Consider the following 23,487-nt stretch of genomic DNA (forward strand, 5'->3'; position numbering starts at 1 on the left):
ACACCTCAGCAACAAAAGGCAAAGGCAGTAACCGCATGTTGTAATTCAGAGACTTGGGTCCTCTTGTCTTTTTTATATTGGAGGAAAGTGCACAACACTTTTGAGCCATACAGCTAAGAATCCATGGGTTTTCTGTTAAGTTAATTGATCTTAGACATGTTACAACTGGATATACTGCAGTCCTAAGGCAGCTGACTTGGACCACCAAGTTGAAACTAAGTGTGCAAAATAAGTGTAACCTCCATTAGATTTGTAACTTTAGTTAAAAGTCTCTTAGGTGCAATGTATTTCCTTCATTTGTAATTGAAAAGATTTTTTAAAATTTGGCATTAAATCATTGTGGGTGAATAGCAGAGCACTTGAATGGAGCATTAATTGACTGGTTGGGTCAAATGTCCTGGTTTTGTAGCAATTATTTATGTACTGTTATATGCTCAAATGCTGCACCCACACTTGATAAACACTTAGAAGTTGTATTCTCAATTTTGATTTTGTCATCTTTTTCACATGAAATGAAAGAGATTTTTTGTAGTTAATGAGAATAATGGAAAATGTATAAATCATGTTGTCATTTTTATATTAACTTTGACCATTTTTAGGTCATAACGACTGTGTTAGAGGACTGGCCATTTTGAATGAATTAGAGTTCCTGTCTTGCAGCAATGACGCCACTGTTCGTCACTGGCAAATCACTGGAGAGTGTTTGCACACTTATTATGGGCATACAAATTATATTTATTGTCTATCAGTCTTCCCAAATGGAGAAGGTAAGTTATTTTTCTAAAAAAAGGTAACTACACCTCTGCGCTTATTTCTGGTAACTCTGTTTAACTGATCACACTGCAAATGTTTGTATTCATGGAGTACATATTTTAAGTTGCTACCGACTCCGTGCTAATTATGATTAGTTGAATTTGCGTGAAGAATCTTGAGCTTCATTTTACCTATTCTCGAGCCTAAAATTTCAAGTGTAACTTTGAAATTAACAGTGTCCTTTTGGGTACACATGTGTACACTTGAAGCCGTACAATGATGTAACTGACGTTACATTTGGAGAGAGAGAGTCTTATGCCACCAGAGAAAGCATACAAGCAAAGAGTTTCAGAAGTAGAGCCTGATGCCATATAGTCGGGGAAGTTTACTTTAAGTAGCTGCTTTGAATACTGGCCATACAGGTAAAGTCCTGTTGTAATGACTGACTTCCTCACAATCTTGGACTAAATGGATCATATGTACATGTCCTTGTATAGATTGCATAACAGTTTTGTCTGACTTACTTGAAGTAATTTAACTCGTAAGTACAGGATATTTCCATCTGTTGACTCGATTCCAGTTTTAAATCAGTTCAATGTTGGTGCTACGAAAATTAAAAATGTCTCTATTCTTGTGACCCTGACAATTTCTGGAAAGTCCGGGAGTGTGGGTGCAGCTATGGTTTAGCGGTAGCTTGTAGATTAGTCTGGAAATAGTATGGAAGAGTTACAAGAGACCTTTTCACTTAGTTAAAGAAAATTGTCCATAAGCTGCAGTGTACGAAATACTATTTTCCTTCAAATGTAACCTGTACATAAATTAGTTTGATGGGACTTGTCTTTTACCGATTACATCTGCAAATAAGTCTTAAGAACCAGATACACTTCCTGCCATGATTATAACCTTTAGATGTCACCTATTTTGTCAAACATTTTTATTCTACTGTTTATAATTGGCAAAAACTTGTGTCAATATTTTGTGATCACTCATCATGTGTTAATTAGCAGTGTCTGCACATCACTGAGCATTAAGTGTGATAGTGCAATCTTGACACTGCTTTCGCTGCTATGCTGCTGCTTCTGTTTCTTGGGCGCTCTAAAGATGGAATTGCAAGTGTATAGGATTAGTAAAAGCAATGGCACAAAGGCATCATTAAGGTAGTGTGACATTTCATTTCTGCTTTAAAACCAAAAATGGAAATACATACAATGTTTGAAACTTTTCTTCAGCACTGCATGAAATATATGAAGATGTTTTAAGAGGAGCAAAACAGTGTTTTATTTCTACGGAGGAAAGAACTGCAGGATTCTGGTAGGCAGGGGTCTGCCAATTCTTGTACAAGTATCACAAAATAGTAACTAGATACAAGTGATTATGGAAACAAATGGAATGTTGCTTGTTGCAAGGGGAACTGAACATAAAAATAGGAAAGTCCTGTGATAGCTGAACAGGATCTTCATAAGATCTCAGATTCGCTGATGTATAGGCAACTTAACCGGTTGTTTAAACTCAATTATCTTCAATATAAAACATAGTTGTTACAACAGCATTTTGCATATACTTTTCTTGAATTATCATTGTGAATTGGTTTCATTCTTCCCTTCAGATTTTGTTACTACTGGAGAGGATCGATCCTTAAGGATTTGGAAGCATGGAGTCTGTAGTCAAACAATCAGGCTTCCAGCTCAGTCCATCTGGTCGTGTTGTGTACTGGATAATGGTGATATTGTTGTGGGTTCAAGGTAAAATTGCTGTAAAGCTACTGAATCTCACTCTAAATAATTTTATTATACAACTTAGTCCTTCAAAGGTCTGTTCATTGCAACGTTGAAATCAAAAATTCAGAATTGGGCTTGTCTTTTTTTGAGACCAAGACGATCTTTTCTTACTGATTATTCTTTCAAACGTTCTCCCTCTCCTCAGCCATTTTTTAAAAATTGTAGCTGGATTAAATTGCAAACAAAAGCCTAAGATGTCACTGGTTCAGACAAGAAACTTAGAGTTGGCCATTTCTTGTTTAATATATTTGGTTGAACATATTTGAATGTTCGGATGGTTGCAGTGAAATGAACTAAATTGAACATTTATTTTCGGTTAAAAGCTCTTTGAAAATTATTTGAATACAAATTCTTTAAACAGTTTTAAGATTTCTATTGTTCTTCTACAGTATGGACAGTTTTTATATTCTATATTTATTCTTTGCATACAACTGGTGATGATTTTATGGTTGCGAGATCTTTTAACTCCTTGCTGATATTAGCTGCGAATCAATTCTGTCTAAACCGATGAGCCTGTTGCCTAATCTAACAGATTTCTGAGCATAAAACAAAGCTGTCCAAATTAGCAGACATATATTCCAAATGGTTGACCCAATGGAAAGAGTGTAAAAGTTAAACCTTTTTTTCTGAATCTGCATACCCATTTCATGATCTAGCACACTTTGTACTCCTTAGTTACCCTCTCCTCTCATTTTCCCCCAAAAATGTTGGGTATTTTCTGATGTTCTTGCAGTGTTTGCATTCCATGCTGTCAAAGACACCACACCCTTGTGTTATAGCTTCTATGTTGTGCACATCACAAAAAGAAGCTATTCCTGTAAGAGGCCAAGTCTCCAAATAATTAAAAATTGAATTTTAAGCAATGAATGAGATGAACAAGGAAATCAGCATTATACTTGAATTGTGATACAATGCACTAGAAACTATCACACCCTCTTAACTTTGTAAGGTTACGAATGTTGGTAAGGCAGCTCACTACATTTAAAGTATAGATTTATTAAGAACTAAAATCGTTCTACAGAAGTAGTGATGCCAAGAAAAGTGCTAATGCCTTCAGATACTTAGGAAGCAATGGATGAACTCATTCAGTACGTAATGTTAGAAATATTCTGAAAATAATTAAAACTGTTTTATCTGTAAGACCCTTGGTGAGAACATCTTTCAAGCAAAGTCTGCATAAAGAGGTAGTATCCCTTGGAGTACAAGCACCTATTTCAGAAACTCAGCTTGACTTTGAGCTTGTGTATTTAAAACAAAAAATTGACTGGTACCACAAAAATAATTAAAAACCTGAGAAAACTGCAGATGCTGTAAATCTGAAACAAAAGTAGAGATTCCTGGAAAAACTCAGCAGGTCTGGCAGCATTTGTGAAGAAAAGTCAGAGTTAGCATTTCAGATCCAGTGACCCTTCCTCAGAAACTCTGCCTTCTCTTCACAGATGCTACCTGACCTTTTCCAGCAATCTCTATTTTTGTGATACAGAAGTAATGTTTTAAGCTGAAGTTTTAAGTTGCATTTATTTTGCCAGCCAACTATCAACACTGAACAACTAGATTTTTGTGCAAGTAACTTTTTGGAAGTGTTATTGCAAATTCTGGAAAGTTTATAAACTTCTGAGCTATACTTAATTTGCTTCTCGATTTAAATTTTAGATAATTTCATTTGGATGAACTCGCATATCTTTATCCAAGCTCGCCCAGATCCTGGTCATCCATTGCTGCTTTTACTGATCTACATTGACTCCTATTCAAACCATGTCTCAGTTTTAAAATTCTCATTTTGTGCTCAAATAGCTGGCCTTGCTTATCGTAAATTCCAACAAGCCTCGAGTCTCTACCTTCTTCACATTCTGGTTTTAGTGTATTCCTGATTTCCTTTACCATGTCATTTGACAGCGTTTCTCCTCAGCAGTTAGCTATAAGCTCAGGAATTCTGAGGCCTAACACTTAACTCTGCAAACTATCTTCTTTTTAGGACCAGTGGCTTTGGTCACCGGGTCTAAAATCCTCTAGTGTAGTGTCAAATTATATCGAGCAGTTTGTATTGCTTACACAAATGTCCAACAATCATTTACTATCTTAAAGTCGCATGTAAAGCACAGTTTTGATCACCAATTACTTGTTTTCTTATGCTTATATAATTTCTTCCATAGTGATGGCATAATAAGAGTGTTCACTGAGACTGAAGAGCGGACAGCCACTGCCGAGGAGATTCAAACTTTTGAGAATGAGTTGTCTAGTGCAACTATTGACCCTAAAACTGGAGATTTGGGGGATATAAATATTAATGAACTTCCAGGAAGGGAACACCTTGATGAACCTGGTATGTTATTGCATTTTAACATTACAATTTAGCACCGAATTGAAATGCAAGTTCATCAGTAAAATTATTATTAAAAGTAATTTAAAACAATTAAAAATAAAACTCCAAAAGATTATGCAAAGACTGTTATTTCAAATGCATGTCTGTTATTTTTAATATAAAATATTTTGAGGTGGAAGTATTTATCCCATTCTGGTGCCTGATAATGTATCTCTCCAATATTAAAACCATTGACTTTGCTATTAATGGTTCTGTTTCAAATTTCCAGTTTTACTTCTGTCTACTATTTGAAAATATCAACATTGTACAATTTTCGAGTAAAGCAGTATAACATCTGGCTCCTTTTTTTAAATCATTATTAGCAGTTTGGTCAGTAAGAATTTGTGCCCTTGAATTTGTGTTGGGGTTTGTCACTGTAGGCATGGAGAATAAATTTAGCAAAAGACGTATTTTCCAATGATGGACGGTAATAACTGCAGGACAAGATTTCACTTGTTGGTGCTTTTACTGTAACGAAGTAAATATAAATCAAACATTGATTTGTCAGGCAACAAATGTACCAAGCTGAAGAAAGAGCTGTTTTGCGTTAGCTAATGTAAGACACATCTTCCTTACAATCATTTCCATTGTGAGCTGTGTGTCTGGCAAGTGTTTAGCATTCCAAGAACAAGTCCAAAGTTAAACCAGGCTGTCTATTAGACTCACTTCTCCTGTCATGCTAGGTCAAAACTTTGTGTTCTTTTATAAGTCACTTTAATCAGTTTGAGTCTGAAAGATCGAACTTTGACCAGCAAGACTTACGTTGTTGACTTACTGTTCCTTAACTTTCCAAAAGACTGATCAATACTGTTTCCTTCCTGCCTTGTTTATTGATACAAAAGTCTTTCTCTGCTTCTCTACACAATCGTCTTTACTGTGTTGGTCTTCCTGTCCAATTTCTAATGTAAGACGCATCTTAATTACAATAATTTCCATTGTGTCTGGCAAGTATTTAGCATTCCAAGAACAAGTCCAAAGTTAATCCAGGCTGTCTTTTCACAATCATGTTTACTTTGTTGGTCTTCCTGTTCCCCATACCTCAAAATGTAGCTGTTCATCACTTTTACAGGTAGAATCAGGAGAATTCACAATGGTGGTGGGGGTGGGGGTGTGGTGGAGAATGGGGTGGAGAAATAGCAGAGACACTAAATGACAACCGTGTGTCATTTCACTGAGGAATATGCCTGAAATCTCCAGAGTGGTAACCCAAGTAACTAGGAAGAATGAGATTCTGAAGAAGTCATTTTGGACTCGAAACATTATCTCTGTTTCTCTCTCCACAGTTTCTGTAAGACCTGCACGCTGTTTTTATAAGTGAAAATGAGGAGCTGAAGGAAATTAATGGGGCTGAAAGTTGATAACTCCCTGGAATGTGATATCCCTATATCATTGTTGGAGGGGCTGGCTACATAAAACCAATGCACTGGTGTTCGTCATCCAAAGTTCTCCAGTTTCTGGAATAATTCCCGCAGATTGGAAGCTAGCAAATGTTGCCCTACTATTGAAGAAGGGAACAAGAGGGAAAACTGGGACTTGTTAGCCTTTAATCAGTAGTGGAAAAATATTAGAATCTGTTATATAGAATATGACAAATGGACACTTGGATCAGGAATAGTCAGCACACCTTTGTGAATGAGCAATAAAGCTGGGCTAACCTGTGATGCATTATTTGAGGATGTTATTAACAAATTTTATCTTGCGATGTCGATCAACATGCTATAATTGGCCTTTCAGAAGGCTTTTGAAAAGGTTCCCTTCCTTCCCAGGACTGGCTGACTGGTCAAAAATAGAACTTTGTTGGTCTTCCTGTCCAACTTCTAATGTAAGACACATCTTAATTACAATCATTTCCATTGTGTCTGACAAGTGTTCAGCATTCCAAGACTAAGTCCAAAGTTAATCCAGGCTGTCTTTTCACAATCATGTTTACTTTGTTGGTCTTCCTGTTCCCCATACCTCAAAATGTAGCTGTTCATCACTTTTACAAGTAGAATCAGGAGAATCAGGCATAAATAGCTGTTCTTGTTTTGCTGACTGTGACTTTTGGGATACCACAATATCAGTTCACAGTATATATTGATGATTTGGATATGGGTACCAAATGTTTTATTTGCAAAATTGTACATGGTACAAAGCTAAGTGTGTTGTGAAGAAACTTGAGTCAGAACGTGGGCTGCAACATGGCAGGTGGGATATAATGGGGAAAAATGTGAGATTATCTGCTTCGGTAGAAAGAGCAGATGTGCAGAGTATTTCTTGAATGGTAAGCAGTTCAACAATCTATTGGGAACACTTGGAGAGGTTGAAACAAAGGTTTACCAGTCATGTTTCTGGGATGGCAGGACTACCCTTTGTAGAAAGATTAGGCAAACTGGGCAGATGTTCTCTAGATTTTGAAAGAATCAGATGTGATCTCAATGAAACCTACAAGCTACTTCAGATTTAAAGGCATTGAAATATTGATCGGCCAAATTTGTATTCAATTGTAGAACAAGCTTAACAAACTGACTGGTGTACTGTTCTTGTGTTCCTAAAGTAAAACAAACCAAGCTATCCGTGTATAACAGTAGAAAAGATTTCAAACATAAGGCAAAACAAAATTCGGTCTATTTCCGAACACTATCGCTATATGGTTATTTGCAGTTCAGAAAAATAATGTCCTCATCAAAACTTTGGTTGTGACTTGCTGCTTCTTTCTATTTCTATCCCTCTGATCTGTGAAGCATTTTCCTTGACCACTCATTCCACTGAGAACGTCGATTTTTTTTTCAGCTCTTCAATGATATGCAGAGTTCTAACTAAACGCTCCTGGTCTGAAGGTTTTCACAAATTACAGCCCTTACGGTGAGGTGACTCATTCCAGCCACTGATCTGAACAAACTTGTTTTCCAGTACAAACTAGTTTTGCACCTGACTTTAGTCAGGTCTTCCTAGAACTGAATTCAAATGCCTTTTGCTTTTTTTTTATTTTAAAAATACTTGCTTAATCTATGTTTGCGAAACGAATGGTTTAATTTTTTGTTCTCTTCCAGTTGTAAAACCCCATAATATGAACAATCCTCCAGTCAACTCTGACCCTCGAGTTTAAAATCAAAAAGATTGGCCTAATTAGTTATTTAAACTCTTTACACAAATAGACCAAATCCATATGGCACTGGATTAAAATCCAAACTCATTTAAAAAAAGCAGTATATATGGTTCGGTTTCATTTCTTTTAAAAAAAAAACTACCACCTAATTGCTATTTAAAATAATATTGGAGTTTGATAGTTGTGCACCATGCAAGAATCTTCCAGTAACTTATTGCATTTCATTATGTTGAGTTCTTTTAAAATTTTAGAATGCACAATCTTGACTTTGAAGAAAATGCAGCATTGGGCGGATTTCTTTTTTCTATCGATTTTTCACTTCATTTCTGTATTTCTAAAGATAGCAACCGCTGGAGTTGATAGTTAGAGATAAAAATCTTCCTATCTACATTGGATTGGCTAGCTTATTATTCTGCTATCTAAAGCCAGAGAATAAATGTTCACAACTTGGCACATGGTAATTTGAAAATTGTGTTATGTTTTCTGCTAAATCCAATGCCATTGTATAAGGGCAAATTGTACTCTAAGGGGTCATGTTTCGGTTGCAGTATTCACAGTTTGGACTTTGGACATTGTTTGGTTTGCCTTTTATTTTCCAGGCACAAGGGAAGGTCAGACACGGCTCATCAGAGTTGGAGATGCTGTTCATGCTTATCAATGGAGTGTTGTTGATGGGCGATGGATAAAGATTGGTGATGTGGTGGGCTCATCGGGAGGAACCCAGAAAACCTCAGGCAAAGTTCTTTACGAAGGCAAAGTATGTTTCAGAATGGGAAAGAAATGTAATCTGTTCTTGCAGTATTTATGCTTTTAATTTATTTCCATAAAATATAAAATTCAATAGTCTCTATTACAGTTTTAAAAATGTAACTTGATTCTTCTCTCCACAACAACAACAATGTTGTCAAGTGCATTTATTTGGTATAGGTTCACTTCTGTGAATACTTAATACTCTCCTTTTGAACTCACTCCGTTCGTTATCTGCCAACTGAATACAGTATGAGCCGATTAATACATTCACAACAGCTTCCAAACCAGTGACCCCCTATCACTGAGAAGAACAGAGGTACCAGATGTATGGAAAATTGCTGCCAACTATAAGTTCCCCTTCCAAGCCATATGCCATCCTGAGTTGAACCTTTTATGGATAATTCTTCACTGCTGAGTCTAAATGCTGAGACTCGTTTTCTAACAGCACTGTGGGTTTACTCACACCATGTGGACTGCAGAGGTTTAATAAGGTGGTTTGCTAATACCAACATTGAGCGCAATTAAGGGTGAGCAGCAAATGCTGCAGTGACTACATCCTGTGAACACAGAGGGTAAAATCTAAGGTTATCCCAACACAACAAAAATGAAACCACATTTGTGTTTTTTTTTGTTATCTCGATTTTATCTAGCTCCTGGAGCATTCATAATTCATCTCTGCTAACCTTTATAATATTTGGTTGCTGCTAACATGTTGTCAAACCAGATTGAAATATAGAAAGTAGCCTCAAGGTCCAAGCAACATCCCATTCTGTATCTACAGCCAAGCAAAGTGATGGCCTAGTGGTATTATCACTGGACTGTTAATCCAGAGACCCAGATAATAATCTGGGGACCCAATTTGAATTCCCCGATGGCAGATGGTGGAATTTTAATTCAATGAACATCTGGAAGTAAGAATCTACTGGCGGAGATTGATAAATTCTTGATCTCACAAGGAATCCAGGGCTATGGGGAGAGTGCAGGGAAGTGGAGTTGAAATGCCCATCAGCCATGATTAAATGGCGGAGTGGATTCGATGGGCCGAATGGCCTTACTTCTGCTCCTGTGTCTTATGGTCTTATAAATCCATTGCTGATTTTCAGGGGAAGAACCCATCTGGTTCACTAATTCCCTTTACGGACAGAAACTGCCATCCCTCCGTGGTCTGCCCCACATGTTACTCCAGACTCTCATTAATGTGGTTGATTCTTAACTGCCCTCTGGGAAACTAGGGATGGACAATAAATGCTGCCTGTCCAGTGACACCCTCATCCTGTAAATGAATAAAGAAAAAAAAAGCCAGGTCAGCAACACACTTAAAAACAGTTCCTTCCTGAAGAGTCTACAAACTCCATTTGTATTCTCATAAAGGTCTACTGCCTGCCATGACATCCCACCCGATGACTGTGCATGCCTTAGCCAAACCTTGTTTCTACATCCACGTTGATGTGAACCCCTGTGAGTGTTGCCCAATGTCTCCAGTCTAACCTCCACATCTGAGATAACATGATGGGAACGTAATATGATCTTGGTTGAACCAGTTGATTGTGATGGTTATAGTGTGTCGGTGAGGGACAATGAATATGCTAGTTTGCTGCTTACTTAAGCCTACATAAGTTCACAAAATGAACTAAAGTCTTTCCCTATCAGTACACATCCATTCTATCAGCAAGCCCTCAGCTGTGCCTCTGCTTTGCAACATGATGAAACCAGGTGCCCCACAACCACAGGCTAAAGTTTTAGAGGAACGTGAGAAAGTTTGGACCCCATGTGTATGCCTTGACACTCCTGGATCAAACTCCCAGCTATGAATGAATAGCTCCATGCCAACAAAAGCAAACCATGATGTAAAATCTGGAGTGGAGCCTAAAACCAGTGTTTTTTTTTCTGGAAAGGAAGCTATTGTGGTACACTGTGCAATGTGTTGTCTTGTGTATTTGCACCCAAACTTGATAAACTGTACTGACTTGATCCCTCCTTGTCGTCACATTGATGATTGTGGATTGCGTTATGGTTTGATGTTAACTAAAGTTCAGATTCTTTTTTAAGAAAGGCTCTTAAGTTTGAGCATCTATTTTTCCGTTTTTGTTTTAAAGGAATTTGATTATGTATTTACTATTGATATTAATGAGGGTGGACCTTCAATGAAACTGCCTTACAATATCACTGATGACCCCTGGCTTGTGGCCCACAATTTCTTACAAAAGAATGACCTGAATCCAATGTTCCTAGATCAGGTTGCAAATTTTATTATTGAGAACACAAAAGGACATACACTCGGATCAACAGGCTCAGGATTTTCAGACCCTTTTACAGGTCAGTGAAACAAGTGTACTTAAATTAACTCTGTTAGCTAAATATAGTGAGTCCATACATTCTGAAGTATTCCTCTTGAACGGTGTATTTTTGTTTTAACCGCCGAGTATGTTATGAAGAAATTGGATAACAGCATACTTTCAGGAATTAGCTTAAAACACCCTTGACCTCTTTGAACGTCTTTCATAAAAACCCAAATAACCCAAAAATGAAAGGTATTTTGCTGATTCATACAAACATATTCAAAAAAGGTTACGGGGTTGTTGCTGCTTGTTAGGGAAAAGGAAAAAAAATTCGCATCACTTGACTGATGTAATCCAATGATCAAGATTGCAGATCTGCTGAGAAATTTTACTTTAAGAATTGGTTGAAAGAGTTCCAGCCCAAGTGGAAGAAACTTGAAAAGAATTCTCTTGAAGAGATGAGGTTGATTTTTCTGGTGGTTTCTTTGGTTTTTCTAGTTTTAAAAGCATTGCTGTTTCTTGAATGGCCTATTTTGCTACCCAGCCTGACACCCTCCCATATGCTTTGCTTCCTGCATGTGCTGGGGTAAAGATATGTCACATAGAATGGAAAAGTTTGTTTTAGTGGAGAAAAAGAAACCAGTTATTTTGGTCCACATGGGAAACACTGATTCAAAATTTCAGGCCTTTCTTTACCTTACAATATAAATTTAGAAAATTAAGAGTATAGTTGACATACTGAATTAACCAGATGCTTCCCATCCATAGAGAATAATTGCGATGCCGCAGCATTGATGACATTCCCAATAAAGTATAATTCTCCCTCTGATACATAGCATGCAAATTTCCTACTGTTCCTGGCCCCCTTTTTGTGTTATTGTGCGACGGTTGGAGAATTAACCCTGAATTTGTTGTCAGAAATTTTGCTCTTTGTTTCCTATTCTTTAAATTCCATTTTCTAGACTAAAAATAGTTGTCACTTCTCTGATTATTGAGTTCCTTGTTACTGTGTTTCTAGCTCTGTTGCTTTTTGTGACATTTAGATATATTGTAGTTCAATATTTCTCTCGACACTTCGTCAGCAAATAGCTTCTTCTCATGAACTGGGAATTTGCTATGACCTATGTCCCTGTTGCATACCATACTGTAAACAGTATTTCCAAAATAAACGAATTTATTAGGATACCAAAGACACTGCCTTGCAGCTTCTGCCTGTAAATGAATCTGTTACTTCCAGGTTTTGCATATTTATTTAATAGCAAGTTCTTTTTTTCTCCTTTAGAAAGAAATCTGGTCTGTGCAATGACAATCCATCTGATAAAAGTTTTTTTAGTGGTTGATCAGCTGTATGCTTAGAAGTCACAGAAGTTTGAAGTTAAAAATTGTAGAAGAATATTAATGGTAGGGTGAATTTTGAGGGCAGGAATTTTGGATCTGATTTCACAGAACATGTTATTCCAGCAATAGCATGAGCCAGCTTACAGAAAGGGAGAGAAACATTCTTTGTTCACGTTTTATCCAATTCCTTTTTGCAGTTTGTCACTTGATTTACTTTTACCACCCTCACAGGTGACAGATTCCAGAAAATTGCAACTAGCTGCTTTTTAAAACAAGAGGTCCTCTCTCCTTTCGCACTGTTTGGCAGTTCTTTGTCTTTTTTTTCTAGATACCAAAACTACTAGTAGAAACAAGATAAACAAAGGAAAGCCATCTCTAAACTTTATAGATACAGAAATCTGTTAAATCTCTCCTTTCTCTGCTTTAAGAAGAACAACCCAGGTTTTTTCAGTCTCTGTGATTCACAGGCGGGTATAATGTAGGAGATACTTCTGTATTATTTGTTAGTGGGAAAAGTACTTTACAATCCTGTCTGGGACTATACTCATCGGAGTTTAGACAGATGAGGGGGGGATTTTTGAAACTTTCAGAAGATGCTTCAGTTGGTAGAACAGTCTCGGACCTGTGGGCACAGCCTTAAAGTAAAGGTAAGACCTTTTAGAATGGAGATAAGGAGAAACTACTTCAGCCAGAGAGTGGTGAATCTATGGAATTCACTGTCTCAGAAGGCTGTGGAGGCCAGGTCATCAAGTATGTTTAAGACTGAGATAGATAGGTTCTTGATCATCAAAGGGATCAAGGGTTACAGGGAGAAAACAGGAGAATGGATTAGACTCGGTGAGCCGAATGGCCTAATTTTTGGTCCTATGCTTTATGGTCTTGTGTGAATAGTTGCAGAGATAAATCTCACCCTTTCTTTTGTTGACAAGATTTTTGAGCTGAGTTCAATGCCAACTAATGTAAAAGATTGCAGATGCCAACAATTTGAATTAAGTCTAAGTTGACAACTGAGCATGACCGACAGTCCCTTCCTCATAAACAAATTTTATGACTAGGAAAGTAAAACACTGCATGTTTTTAGCATAATGAAATTTAAATTCACACTTCTGAACAAGTGATCCTAATTTAAAATAGGTGTAAACGTCTCCTTTTTATAATAAAATCAGTCAAATTTACTAATTTGTAATAAACTAAATATTTTGCAGGTTCAGGTCGTTATATACCAGGGACAGGATTAAGCACTGGAGGCTCAAGTGGAGTGGATCCATTTACAGGTAATTTATTTTAATCTGGAGAATAGCTGTTTTTAAATAAATCGGATAATTGTATGGTGTTTTTTTTTTAAAGAAGTTGACGGTGACAGCTCTTTGAAAATACATGGAAGGAGGAGAGAGAGACCAGAGTGAGCTGTGGCCCCTGAGAGGATGAAATCAAGGAAATGATAATGGGGAACCAGGGTATGACATAGGAGTTGAATGAATACTTTGCATCAGTCTTCATGGTAAAGAACGCTATTAGTTTTCCAAAATTTAGTAAATAATCTGGAATCTGTGGGTGCTGGTGTGGTGCTGTGGAGGAGGAGAAGAATTAATTACAATAGCTATCACTGCAGAAGTACTAGGAAAGCTAATGGACTTGAAGGCCAGTGGTTCCTTGGAACTGATGGATTCACCGCCCTTTTGATTTTAAAGGAATTGGCTACAGAGATAATGCACTAGTAACAATCGGCCAAGAGTCCTTAGATTTTGGAAAAATCCAGAGGATTGGAAAACTACTAAAGTAACGTCCAGATTCAGAATGAGAGGAAAACAATGATTAAATGACTATCGGCCGCGACTTAACATCTGTCATTGTGGATAGTGTAAGAATCAATTATGATGGAAATAGTGGGTGAACATTTAGAAATAAACAACATAATCAAATAGGGCCAGCAACAGTCTGTGAAAGGGGATATCATGCCTGACAAATTTGCTGCGGTTCTTTAAGGAGGCAGTAGAACAAAAGGACAAACACAAATTACAGCACAGGAATAGGCCCTTTGATCCTCCAAGCCTGTGCCGATCCAGATCCGCTATCTAAACCCGCCGCCTATTTTCCAAGGATCTGTATCCCTCTGCTCCCAGCCCATTCGTGTATCTTCTAGATATATCTAAGATGACACCATCGTGCCTACCTCTATCACCTCTGCTGGCAACGCATTCCAGGCACCCACCACCCTCTGTGTAAAGAACTTTCCACGCAAATCTCCCTCAAACTTTTCCCCTCTCCCCTTGAAATCGTGACTGAGTAGTGAGTAATTGAGTCCCCCACTCTTTCTTTTTTTTTGGGGGTGGAGGTGAAGCTTCTTGCTATCCACCCTGTCAATACCTCTCATCATTTTTGTAGACCTCAATCAGGTCCCCCCTCAACCTCCATCTTTCTAATGTAAATAATCCTAATCTACTCAACCTCTGTTCATAGCTAGTGCCCTCCATACCAGGCAACATCCTGGTGAACCTCCTCTGCATTCTCTTCAAAGCATCCACGCCCTTTTGGTAATGTGGTGACCAGAACTACGCACAATATTCCATAAGACCATAAGAGTTCTAAGGGAGGTGGCTGAGGAAATAGCGGAGGCTTTGGTCGTGATCTTTCAAAAGTCACTGGAGTCGGGGAAAGTCCCAGATGATTGGAAAATTGCTGTTGTAACTCCCTTGTTTAAGAAGGGATCAAGGCAAAAGATGGAAAATTATAGGCCGATTAGCCTAACCTTGGTAGTTGGTAAAATTCTAGAAGCCGTTGTCAAGGATGAGATTTCTAAATTCCTGGAAGCGCAGGGTCAGATTAAAACGAGTCAGCATGGTTTTGGTAAGGGGAGGTTGTGCCTGACAAACCTGTTTAAAATTCTTTGAACAGGTTACAAGTATGTTAGAACAGGGAAACCCAGTAGATGTTATCTATCTAGACTTCCAAAAGGCCTTTGATACAGTGCCTCACGGGAGGCTGCTGAGCAAGTTGAGGGCCCATGGTGTTCGAGGTGAGCTACTGGTTTGGATTGAGGATTGGCCATCTGACAGAAGGCAGAGAGTTGGGATAAAAGGCTCTTTTTCGGAATGGCAACCGATCACGAGTGGTGTCCCACAGGGTTCAGTGTTGGGGCCACGGCTGTTCACCTTTATATATTAATGATCTGGATGAAGAGACTGGGGGCATTCTGGCGAAGTTTGCCGATGATACGAAGATAGGTGGACAGGCAGGTAGGACTGAGGAGGTGGGGAAGCTGCAGAAAGATTTAGACGGTTTAGGAGAGTGGTCCAGGAAATGGCTGATGAAATTCAATGTGAGTAAATGTGAGGTTTTGCACTTTGGAAAAAAGAATACAGGCATGGACTATTTTCAAAACGGTGAGAAAATTCGCAAGTCAGAAGTGCAAAGGGATCTGGGAGTGTTGGTCCAGGATTTTCTAAAGGTTAACTTGCAGGTAGAGTCGGTAATTAAGAAAGCGAATGTAATGTTGCCGTTTATCTCAAGAGGGTTGAAATATAAAAGCAGCGATGTGCTTCTGAGGCTTTATAAGGCTCTAGTTAGGCCCCATTTAGAACACTGTCCAATTTTGGGCCCCACACCTCAGGGAGGACATACTAGCCCTGGAACGTGTCCAGCGGAGATTCACACGGATGATCCCTGGAATGGTAGGTTTAAAGTATGATGAACGGCTAAGGATCCTGGGATTGTACTCATTAGAGTTTAGAAGGTTGAGGGGAGATCTAATAGAAACTTACAAGATAATGTATGGTTTAGAAGGGGTGGACGCTAGGAAGTTGTTTCCCTTAGGCGGGGAGACTAGGACCTGTGGGCACACCCTTAAAATTAAAGGGGATTCCAAATGTGGTCAAACCAAAGTCCTATACAACTGTAACATGATCTGCCAACTCTGGTACTTAATATCTCTTCCGATGAATGAGGACATACCGTCTGCCTTCTTGATCACTCTATTGACCTGTGTTACCATCTTCAGGGAACAGTGGACCTGAACACCTTGATCTCTCTCTATGAATCAATTTTCCCCAGGACTTTTCCATTTACTATATAGTCCGCTCTTGAATTGATCTTCCAACATGCATCACCTCGCATTTGCCTGGATTGAACTCCATGTGCCGTTTCTCCAACCAACTCCAATCTATCTATATTCTGCTGCATTCTCCGATAGTCCCCTTCACTATCTGCTATTCCACCGATCTTCGTGTCATCTGCAAACTTGCTAATCAGACCATCTACACCTTCCTCCAGATCATTTATGTATATCACAAACAACAGCGGCCCCAACATGGATCCCTGTGGAACATCACTGGTCACAGCTGTCCATTTTGAGAAACTCCCTTCCACGACAACTCCGTCTCCTGTTCCCCAGACAGTTCTCTATCCATCTAGCTAGTACACCCTGGACCCCATGCGACATCACTTTCTCCGTCAGCCTACCATGGGGAACCTTATCAAACACCTTACTAAAATCCATGTATATGACATCTACAACCCATCCCTCATCTATCAATTTTGTCACTTCCTCAAAGAATTCTATCAAGTTGCTAAGATGTGAGTTTCCCTGCGCAAAACCATGCTGCCTATTTCTAATAAGCTCATTTTCTTCCAAATGTAAATAGATCCTACTCCCTAATATCAGCAGATTCCCCACCACTGACATCAAGTTCACCGGTCTGTAATTAACTGGATTATTCTTGCTATCCTCAAACAAGGGGACAACATTAGCAATTCTCCAGTCCTCCGGGACCTCACCCGTGCTCAAGGATGCTGCAAAGATATCTGTTAAGGCCCCAGCTATTGCCTGTCTTGCTTCCCTCAGTAACTTGGGATAGATCCCATCTGGACCTGGGGACTTGTCCACCCTAATGCCTTTTAGAATATCCAACACACTTTCTGCCATCTCCGATCACCACCATCCTGTTGATCCCACATCTTTCCATAATCCGTCTAAATATTTGTACCTCTATCTCACGCTCGTTGTCGGGAGGCCTGTAGTACAGCCCCAACATTGTTACCGCACCCTTCCTATTTCTGAGCTCCGCCCATATTGCCTCACTGCTCGAGTCTTAGTTTCAGCACAGCTGTGACATCCTCTTTGAATAGTAAGGCAACTCCTCCACACCTTTTACCTCCCTCTCTATTCTGCCTGAAGCGCCTATATCCTAGGCTATTTAGTTGCCAATCTTGCCCTTCCCTCAAACAAGTCTCAGTAATAACAATAACATCCATACTCCCAGGTACTAATCCAGGCCCTAACTTCATCTGCCTTACCTACTACACGTCTCACATTAAAACAAGTGCACCTCAGACCACCGGTCCCTTTGCATTCATCATCTGCTCTCTGCCTCCTCTTCCCCTTGGTCACACTGACTTCATAATCTAGTTCCTTACAGGCATTCGTTACTACCTTCTTACTGTCCACTAACCACCTCATTTGGTTCCCATCCCCCCGTCACATTAGTTTAAACCCTCCCCAACAGTGCTAACAAAAGCACCCCCTAGGACATCGGTTCCAGTTCTGCCTAGGTGTAGACCATCCGATCTGTAATAGCCCCACCTCCCCCAGAACCTGTCCCAAAAATCTGAACCCGTCCCTCCTGCACCATATCTCAAGCCACTCATTTATCCTGCCTATCCTTTCATTTCTGCTCTGACTAGCACGTTGCACTGGTAGCAATTCTGAGATTATGATCTCTGAGGTCCTACTTTTTAACTTAGCTCCTAACTCCCTAAATCCTGCTTGTAGGACCTCATCCCATTTTTTTTTTTTACCTGCTTTGGAGGGAGATGACCGCGGGGTACGCCTGCACTGTCTTCCTTTTTTTTTAAATTCTGCCTTTTAGTCACCTATTCCCTTTCTCCCTTAGCAATCCTAATCTGCGGTGTGACCAATTTGCTGAACATGATATCCACGACTTCCTTAGCATCGCGAATGCTCCAGAGTGAGTCCATCTGCAGCTCTAGAGCCGTCATGCAGTCTAACTAGAGCTGCAGCTGGACACACTACTTGCACGTGTAGGAGTCAGGAACATCAGTCATGCCCTGGAGCATAACATGGGTCTGGGATCTCCTGCCATTTTTACTCTCATTAAGCTTAAGCCTAGTCCTACTATAATATCAAATAGTAGATAAATGAAATGGGGGAAAAAAATTGTACCAAATCACTTGACTTACCAGCACACGATTTTTAAAAAAAACAAAAAGAAAAACACTTAGCTTATCAACACACCAGAGTTTTGTTTTGGTCGGAGGGGGGCAGGCGGGAGACACTACACATAGGGTGTCTTGGGTTTAGCCACTGCCCAAATTTATCAATTCACTCAACTTCCAGGAGCACAATTCGACTGCTCCCACTTGGTTCCATTGCCGAAATGATGAACTTGCCTCCCGCCAGTCCCCCCGGTCCTTGCTCTCGCTGTTAGGAGAATAAATAGAAGACATGAACCAATAAGTAACCATCCCACATTTAGTTGAGCTGAAACAGGTTCAGTGTGTGTTCTTAGCAGAATCCAGGGCCCAGTATGCTAATGTATGTAGTTCTAGTGTACACATCAGTGTCAGTTACAAGTCCAAGTGTCAATTCAGCTCTCTCTGATGAAGGGTCGAGGCCCGAAACGTCAGCTTTTGTGCTCCTGAGATGCTGCTGGGCCTGCTGTGTTCATCCAGCCTCACATTTTATTATTGTCAATTCTCTAAATTGCTTGTTGGTGTAATGCTTTGCACACAAGATTATCTAACATATGTCCAATTGAAGAATCACTAGACAGCGTTGTGACTTTTGCAGTTGCAGCCTGGTTGAGGATAGTTGGTATCAAGCTTGTGAACAGCCAAACAGATAGCTGTTTGGTGTGATCCACCAATCTTTAGGATCTGCAGCTTACAAATTTGGCAACTCTCACAGACAAATTCAGATACCACTTTATTCATTTTGTGATCACAGATGCTGCCAGGCCTGCTGAGCTTTTCCAGCAACTTCTGTTTTTGTTCTTGATTTACAGCATCCTCAGTTCTTTCAGTTTTTAGAACCTCTTACAAGCTTTACTGTAGCATCCTGTAAGTGGCAACACTAACTCATATTGCATCTTCACACTAGCAGCATGAAACTAGCTTCATCTGTTGCTCAAGCTTTTTGAGATCCATTTTCCTTCCAGGGTAATATAGAATAAAGATGAATAATTGAAGTTGAAATGCAATGGACCATGATCTTGTAGAATGATGTAACATATTCAAGATGGCAGATTGCGTACTCTTGTTCCTGATTCTCAGGTGGTGAGAGAAGGTGGCTTTTTCAACTCGTGTTTTAATGGTCTTTCAGTACCCCTGCCAATGAACTACCCCTCCTTAAGCTCTAAATGATTGAGTTGTTTCTAATACTCCCAGCATTAATGGCTTAATTCTGGAGTGGTTCTCATTATCTGTGGCATCCTATTGGTCATAATTTTTTACTCTTTTAGCACTTTGCACTACCTTTTGTAGTCATCTTATGGCTTCTAATCTGAGTAAAGGTAGAGTTGATATTGAACCGTCCAATTTCAGCTTGAATTTGCACATAGCATTTCCTAATGCTTGATTTCTGAACTACAGACCAGCAAACTGGATGGTCTTTGGAAGATTCTTGCATTACTGGTAAAGCAAATTGAAATGTGGATGTGCATATTCCTTTGTAAATGTGAAAAATAAACCTTGGAGGTAGGTGGAACCTCTGATATAATACAGCTAAGTGTATATAATGCACTTCTGAAATTGTGTGAACTAACACGCATTTATGGTGTTGAAATTACTGACTGTCTTTTGATTTATTGTAGGATCTGGCCGCTATGTACCTGGCTCAGCACCATCGAACCTGGCTCCTTCTGCAGGAGGTGATCCTTTTACAGGTGGAGTTTGAGAATTACATGGGGAGAAATAAATCCATATTTTACTGGTCTGTAATGCTGCATTTCCTCCACAATTCTCTGAACATTTGCTGTAATCTGGATGGTTTGCTATTGTTAAAGTAAAGAATAAGTACCGACATCAATTTATACATTCCAGAAACTACAGAGAAAGGGGATTAATTGATTTGCTTTTCTAAATTCAGACTATACAGTATTGCACTTCTATGTTTGTTCTGATACGTCTTTCAATTTCAAAGTGCTGGAGGTTTTTAAAGGAATGTTCTTCACTTTGTGACAGATAAACCCACCCCAAATCAGAAATCTAATATCTGATGATAGTAATAGTTCTGAGATCATGAAAATTAGTTTTTTGCAAACTGTCGTTGATATATTAATGACAATTATTAGGAAGATTTGGACTTAAGTACTGTAAGGATTGTTCTGAGACTAAAGTGTGACTAAGTACCCATAATTGAGTAAAATAATTCTGTTCAAATGGGAACTACTTCTACATTGAGGTATTATCTTGTTCACAGGAAGAAATGCCTATGTTTCTACTGATGGACATGGAGGCACTATACCCATCAGCAATCCGTACTTTCCAAAAAAAGATCCTGTAACATTTGATCAGGCAAATATAACCCAGATAATAGGTAAGTATTGTCAGCCTGTTCTTCTAATAGTTTTTGGTTTTTTAACAATTATTAAAATAATATGGTTAAATTACAACAGTATGATGCATCTTTCATTTGGCCACTGTGGCAATACTATGGCTTTAAGAGGTATTTTTTTTTTGTTTGGGGAGATTTTGAGCCATAGGTGCTAAGTTGTCTGTTCCAATTCAATATACAGCTTGTGAGACCGTGGACTTTTATTTCAAACTGGAACAACAGAAACATCATGAATAATGGAGTCAGGCTCCCACAGAACCAGGACTTTAGTGTTGCTTCCACCCCCCCCCCCCCCCCCCCTCACACTGCCTCTCGAGCTCGCGCTGTCTCTCCCCCAGCTACAGCTAAAAAGCTTGAGTTCTCTCTGCTAGAATGCTATGTGAGAGAATCTATTTGACTGTATTTGTCCTTGCCAAGGGTGTGTTTGTGGGATGTTACTGTATTGGAACAGTTTCTATTTAATAGTTAAATAATCTATTATTCTGGATGCGAGTTTGCTCACTGAGCTGGAAGGTTAGTTTTCAGACGTTTCATCACCATTCTAGGTAACATCATCAGTGAGCCTCCGACGAAGCGCTGGTGTTATGTCCCGCTTTCTATTTATCTGGTTAGGTATCCTAACCAGATAAATAGAAAGCGGGACATAACACCAGCGCTTCGTCGGAGGCTCACTGATGATGTTACCTAGAATGGTGATGAAACGTCTGAAAACTAACCTTCCAGCTCAGTGAGCAAACTCACATCCAGAACCTCAACCTGAGCTACAAATCTTCTCAAAACTCGCTAATCTATTATTCTGTTCGGTTTTTCCTGTAAAGTTAAAGTTAGACCAATTCTTCTTTCTTTTGCTTGTATTTTAACTGTAGTGTAAGAATAAAGTGTATTTTCCTTTAAAGCTGATTTGTGTAGCCATTCAAATTACATCTGAAACGCAGCACGTTACACTTGTCTTTTAAATAAAAGTTAGGGTCTAGACTATCTCGTTGATATATTTTCAGGGGGTTTGGTCTGATCCATAATATCTCTGAGTTCTCTGAGGCTTATTTTGAAAAATTATATAAATCGTTGAAAGAAACGACTGTATTGCAGGGAAGCTAAAGGAGCTGAATGGGAGTACATCTGCTGACCAGAAACTATCTGAAGGTGACCTACAAATGCTTGAGAAGTTCCTTTCTATTGTTTCTACTCCTGCACGAGAAGCCCCAACAGCACAACAATTGGAGATTTTATGGAAAGCTGCTCAGTGGCCTGAAGGTGGTAATTGACAATATTCATTTTTGAAATTGTCTAAAGTTATTAAAATATCACACTAATCAAATAAAAGAAAAAAAAGACTCATCTCAATATTAATAGTGTTGTTGAATATTGCCATTGCCATAACTGAAAGTCTTTTAAATAATTACCTTGTAAGCAGTAGAAATATGTACTAATTTATATTATAATTCAGTACTTCATTTTTTTCCCAAAAGTATTGCCAAATTGACTCTGTATTACAGTACTTGAACTGATGGTGCCTTTGTTTAGATTTGCTAGTCAGCTTATTTTTTTGATAATAAAGTGTGAAGCTGGATGAACACAGCAGGCCAAGCAGCATCTCAGGAGCACAAAAACTGACGTTTCGGGCCTCGACCCTTCATATGAACGGTCGAGGCCCGAAACTTCAGCTTTTGTGCTCCCGAGATGCTGCTTGGCCTGCTGTGTTCATCCAGCTTCACTTTTTATTATCTTGGATTCTCCAGCATCTGCAGTTCCCATTATCACTGATACAGCTTATTTTTTTGGTTTTGTTTCATGAAATGTGGCCGTTTCTGGGTGTGTCAGTATTTATTGCCTGTCCCTAACTACTACTGTTGAAGGTATTGAACTAAAGGCAGGTAGTCACTGTGCAGGTAGCCCCAGAATTCAGGTTTGTTTGCTGGCTCTGAGAAAGTTGGGGGGGTGGGGGGGGGAGGTGGGTGTGCGTGGGCAATCTGGTAATCTCAGAGATTCTGTGCTGCAGAGAGCCACATCCTGTTTAACCACCTTCCCATGATTCCTAGCCCACCCTCAGTCACCTGTGGTCTGCATGCTTTGCTGATCCTGGGCATCCAAGAGTGCATTGCCAGCAGCTTCCACAAATCTCAATGGCAATTACAGTGCGAGTGTGGTTTGTCAGCAGCTGTGCCAGGGAGGATTCCTGACCCTGGGATCTGCAGCCAGCCACTTGATACAATGGGCCATCCCCAAAAGAGGCATATGTACTCATTCTAGTTATCCATCTTGTGAATGAGACTTTATCACCTTCATTAAATTCTACCCAGTACGAACTGAGCTGATTTTCAAGCCATTGCTACAAGTTTACATTTTACGGATATCAGTGGGCTTAAGAACTGTTGCTTCCATAATTTTGCATCCTAAAGAGGATTGCTCTGGGCAAGCTTTTCTTGTCGACATATTTGAACTTAACGGAAGGATGTTTCTCCTCAATTACTATGACCTGAATTGGACTGTTCTTGCCACTGCAATCCAGTTGATTAAAATCCAGGCTAGAATCTATTTATTATCTGAGAAGCTGTAGTCTATATCTATGT

General features: G+C 39.2%; 1 protein-coding gene across 2 annotated transcripts in view; it reads left to right on the forward strand.

Annotated features, from left to right (window-relative positions):
* Positions 1–23,487, forward strand: part of plaa (phospholipase A2-activating protein) — a 41,984-nt gene that overhangs the window by 17,339 nt on the left and 1,158 nt on the right. For both annotated transcript variants that reach the window (XM_048528071.2, XM_048528072.2), the window contains exons 5-13: positions 600–767; positions 2,360–2,495; positions 4,685–4,854; positions 8,581–8,738; positions 10,828–11,047; positions 13,554–13,622; positions 20,175–20,246; positions 20,783–20,899; positions 22,007–22,171. In XM_048528071.2, coding sequence (XP_048384028.1) covers positions 600–767; positions 2,360–2,495; positions 4,685–4,854; positions 8,581–8,738; positions 10,828–11,047; positions 13,554–13,622; positions 20,175–20,246; positions 20,783–20,899; positions 22,007–22,171 — 1,275 coding nt within the window. The remainder of the gene's footprint in view (positions 1–599; positions 768–2,359; positions 2,496–4,684; positions 4,855–8,580; positions 8,739–10,827; positions 11,048–13,553; positions 13,623–20,174; positions 20,247–20,782; positions 20,900–22,006; positions 22,172–23,487) is intronic.

The sequence above is a fragment of the Stegostoma tigrinum genome, chromosome 3, assembly GCF_030684315.1.
Source record: "Stegostoma tigrinum isolate sSteTig4 chromosome 3, sSteTig4.hap1, whole genome shotgun sequence".
Classification (NCBI taxonomy): domain Eukaryota; kingdom Metazoa; phylum Chordata; class Chondrichthyes; order Orectolobiformes; family Stegostomatidae; genus Stegostoma; species Stegostoma tigrinum.